Source organism: Anabrus simplex, chromosome 7 (assembly GCF_040414725.1).
Source record: "Anabrus simplex isolate iqAnaSimp1 chromosome 7, ASM4041472v1, whole genome shotgun sequence".
Classification (NCBI taxonomy): Eukaryota; Metazoa; Arthropoda; class Insecta; order Orthoptera; family Tettigoniidae; genus Anabrus; species Anabrus simplex.
Window position 1 is genome coordinate 282,965,145 of NC_090271.1, and position 4,604 is coordinate 282,969,748.

General features: G+C 37.8%; 1 protein-coding gene across 1 annotated transcript; it reads right to left on the bottom strand.

The window, feature by feature from the left end:
* Positions 1-401: 401 nt before the first annotated feature.
* On the bottom strand, positions 402-1,148 carry LOC137501494 (craniofacial development protein 2-like; the record flags this gene model as incomplete). The annotated part of the gene is made up of 1 exon (XM_068228546.1): positions 402-1,148. A coding segment is annotated over one exon (747 nt), but the record flags the coding sequence as incomplete, so codon positions are not given.
* Positions 1,149-4,604: the final 3,456 nt, after the last annotated feature.

The following is a 4,604-nucleotide window of genomic DNA, read 5'->3' on the forward strand; positions in this document are numbered from 1 at the left end:
ATGTAAAGATCTCTTGTCTTACCCAGTCTGTTATTTTCCTCAACTTCCTTGCACTGTTCATTCAAAAAGGCATTCTTATCTCTTCTAGCTAGTTTCTGAAACTCTGCATTTAATTTAGACATTTTCGATCTTTCCCCTTTGATTTTTGCATTTCTTCTTTCTTCTGCTATTTGTAGTGCTTCACCCGATAACCATTTGGCCTTCTTCTTGTTCTTTTTCTTGGGAATATGCTTTTCCGCTGTCTCCTTAACAACACAACATACTTCTGACCATAGCTCTTCTGGAACTCTATCTCTTAAATGTAATCCATTAAATCTGTTTCTAACCTCTACTGTATATTCAAGAGGTATGCTATTTAGGTCATATCTGCTTGATGGTTTAGCTCTGTCAATCCTCTTTAATTTGAGCCGGAATTTGGAAATAAAGAGCTCGTGATCTGATCCACAATCAGCCCCAGGCCTTGTTTTGGATGACTGTACAGCACTCCTCCACCTTTGACTACAGAGTATGTAGTCGATCTGATTACAACATTTACCATCTGGCGAGGTCCAGGTGTATAGGCGTCGTTTGGGCAATTGAAACAGTGTGTTGGTAATGATCAGTGAGTTGTCTTGACAGAATTCTAGGAGTCTCTGTCCAGCTTCATTTGTTGTGCCAAGGCCAAATTTTCCCGTTACTCCATCTACAGTTTGATTTCCTACTTTGTCATTCCAGTCGCCAATAATGAAGACGACATCCTTCTTTGGTGTTAACTGTAGCAATTCTCGTAAGTCTTCATAAAACTGGTCAATATCTTCCTCTCCAGCTTCAGTGGTTGGTGCGTAAATTTGTATGACTGTGATGTTAAAAGGTTGGCCTTGAAAACGTACAGACATCATTCTATCAGTTTTAAAATTGCACTCCATTATAGTGTTACGCACCCTGTTGCTAACTATGAGGGCAACTCCATTTTTCCTTTGGTTTTCATGTTCAGAATAGTATACCATGTACTCATCTGTAGCAAATTCACCAATACCAATCCATCTCACTTCGCTTATTCCCAGTATATCGATGCCCAGTCTCTTCATTTCTCGTTTGACTATATCCAGCTTTCCTTGATACATGGATCTTACATTCCAAGTTCCTAAACAGTACTGTTCGTTGCAGCATCGCACATTTCTTGAGGCTTCTCTCAACGTAGTTCCCCCCGGAGATCCGACTGGGGAACTTGAAACTCCGGAATATTTTGAATTGAGCAAAGCCATGGGGTTTTCTTGGGAAAATTACAGTGGTGGTTTCCCGTTGCCTTCCACTGTCCTCCACTCCCGTTGACTCACTGACCCAGTTTCCCGCTGGGGTTGTAAACCCAACCTTCCACTGGGTTGCTCAGCTTAACAGGGGCACCACGCGTAGGTAGGATTTGGAGAATTGAGGTGTGAGAGGCTAAGTGAACTCTCTTGGTGAGTTCATATATTCGCATCACACCCCCGTTTCTAGCCAGAGTCTCAAGATGTTCGTAGAGACTCCCCCAGGTCGTTTCCTGGGCCCAAAGAATATATGCTCATTCTTAATTTTTATTTATCTATAATTCGTAGCTCATATCTCTCGGGTGTTTTCAACATTCAGTTACTTTCCTGAAGTAAATTTTAACTTTTTAATTTTTAATTAATATGGACCAACTAAAGTCGCACGTTTCCTCAGAGATCTTAGGTTTACTTCTTACAAAACGCAGTGCCGAATGCACTATTTCCACCCTTCAAAATTTCAAAGATTTTGTTACCTTCGGATTTGGAGTCTGACACTCAACCACTGATTTGCAATGAGGGCTTGATAACTGAAAGTAAAGATGTGTTTAATAAAGTTATGTCTATCTAATGTTATTTCTTTATTTGTAGACAATGTAATAAAATTATTACACCGCAATAATTCCCAGTATTGTTTTGCAGAGACCTCTTTAGCGCTGTAATATCGTTGTTCCTAAAAGGAAGATGCTTGATTACAAGACAATTGATTCACGACAATGGGAACACTGTGAACTCGAGAGCGTGGGCACTCGCCGTTCTAATTCCGGCCTGGAGGCCAGTAGATTCAATTACCTGCGTTACAAGAAAACATCCCGTGTCGAACTCTCCAACGACACTGGCGGTTCATGCTATAACGGACCCCTGAGAGCAGATTTAAAGCCCAGCTCAAGCATCTGTCGATTTAGTCCATAAGCGACTTCAGAAAACTGAATCATCAACTGAATTTTTTATTATAATAATAATAATAATAATAATAATAATAATAATAATAATAATAATAATAATAATAATAATAATAATAATAATAATAATAATTAGTATGTACCCGCATCTTCGCCCGCGTTTATTGATTCAACCGTTAGATATTCCTGAGACATTTATTTAAAAGCAAAAGAGCATTAGGCCTGTATTTATTAACACACATAGTTTTTTCAACAATTGCTTGAATTACATTATATTTTATTGTATTGTCACTTTCAATGCTTAAGATATCTGGTTGGTGGATAGTAAAAATAATATTAAAACAATATAAAAGACCATATTGCATTAAAACAAACTATTTTTCCCCTATAGAGGTTCCGGACAAACTATATTGAGTGTCCTTCCATTTTGAACTGAGGTGTGTAGTGTGTTTGCCTTTCTAACTCTTGAACAACCCATGGGAGAAGCACCGTTTCAGATTATTGAGTCCTAAAATTTCAAGTGATCGTCGTTGTGCCTTATTGATACATACAGCGAAACTCAACGAAACGGGGAACTACAGACCCTAAATTGAAACGATACATCCGAAGTGATAATTTCAATCTCAGGAATGAATTCTACATTGCCCGCGGCATGTGCAATCATGATGGTGTCTTCAATAATATTCGGCATCACTTTCTTGACAGAGAGTCGTGTTCCCTTGCAAAGGGAAAGAGGATTCACATTCCTGATAAAGATAATCGGTGCCACAATCTTCAGCTCCAAAGTGTTCGGGGGTACTTCATGTGACTCCAAGTAGTTCTAAAGCTCTGTCATGTAGGTGACAGCCTCATCTGTATTACACGTCATGTCGATAGACTTGTATACTTGCAAAATACCGAGTAATTCTTATAAAAGTTGCTTGTTAATGATGTCCACAGCCTCATTTCTCGGAGCAAAAATTGCTCTTTGACACAGCCTTGCGTGAAATTTTTAAGTGAATGAAATGAATATCGGGTGAAGATTGAGCTTTACCCGTAAAATAAATAATTTAAACGATAAAATGTAATAAAATAATTCATGAAGGCATGTCTTGACGTTTACGAAGATTCGTCTAAAATTACGCCTCTGTTAACAATTACAAATCTCTGCTTGCCATAAATTTGACTGGGCATCGCACACGTAGAAACAGACAAACAGTTCCGTATATTACCTACTGAATGTGGTTCTTCGTGTCGGGGACCGAAAATGGCTTCCTATGCCATGGGCTTAGAATGGCTCCTTGACCTTTGTTACCTATCATATGTACGTTGCAACAGTGAATCTATGCATTTAATCCTGGTGATTGCACGATGGATTATTATCTAGATATTAAAAGAGATTACTTAGAACAGATTTGGCAAATCCATCTGTCCGTTTTATTGGTCAAATTTTCGTCATTTTTGTTGTGTTCTCTTCGGAATTACCTGCCGGTGAATCATGAGACATTGATAGGTCTCCAAGTTCAGCCAACGTTGAGTAATATAAAATCAAATCATTAAATGATCGCTACAGTAATTGCAGGTGAAGGTTTACCCTAACTCGCAATGCTGTACTTATCAGACGTTAGAAAACCTTTGTTTATTGCATTCGTGGATTTAGAAAAAGCTTTTGATAATGTGAATTGGAATATGTTAATGATGATTATGACTAGTGTTGGTCTAGATTTTAGAGATAGACGGATAGTATATGAACTCTATACAACCAAAGAGGCATCATAAACATAAATGGTGAAGTATGGGAAGCTTATATAAAGAAAGGTGTACAACAGGGATGTAATTTGTCACCAGAGCTGTTCAAGCTGTATATTGAGAATGACATTGAGGAATGTAAAGAGGATATGGAAGGGATAAAGATAAATGGAGTATAAATCAAAATGATAAGATTTGCTGATGACATAGTTGTCATAGAAGAGAACGAAGAGAAACTACAAAGTGCATTAATAAGAATGAATAAGATATTGAGATATAAGTATAACATGAAAATTAATACAAAAAGACCGAAATTATGGTATGCAACCGCCAGCATATTGCAATTGACATCAGAATTAATGATATACAACTAAGGCAAGTAATATGTTTTTACCTACTTAGGAAGTAAAATCACTCCAGATGGCAAAAGTTCACTCGACATAAAGAGTAGAATTTCCCAAGCAAAGATTGCTTCTTACAAGAAAAGGATACTACTTACATCAAGGAATCTAAATGTGGAGACCAAGAAGAGATTTATTAAGTGGTTTGTCTGGAGTGTGGCCTTGTATGGTTCAGAAACGTGGACTATTAGTGCAGGTGATAAGAAACATCTGGAAGCATTTGAAATGTGGTGCTGGAGGTGGATGGAAAAGATCTCATGGACAGCAAAACTCACCAATGAAGAAGTTCA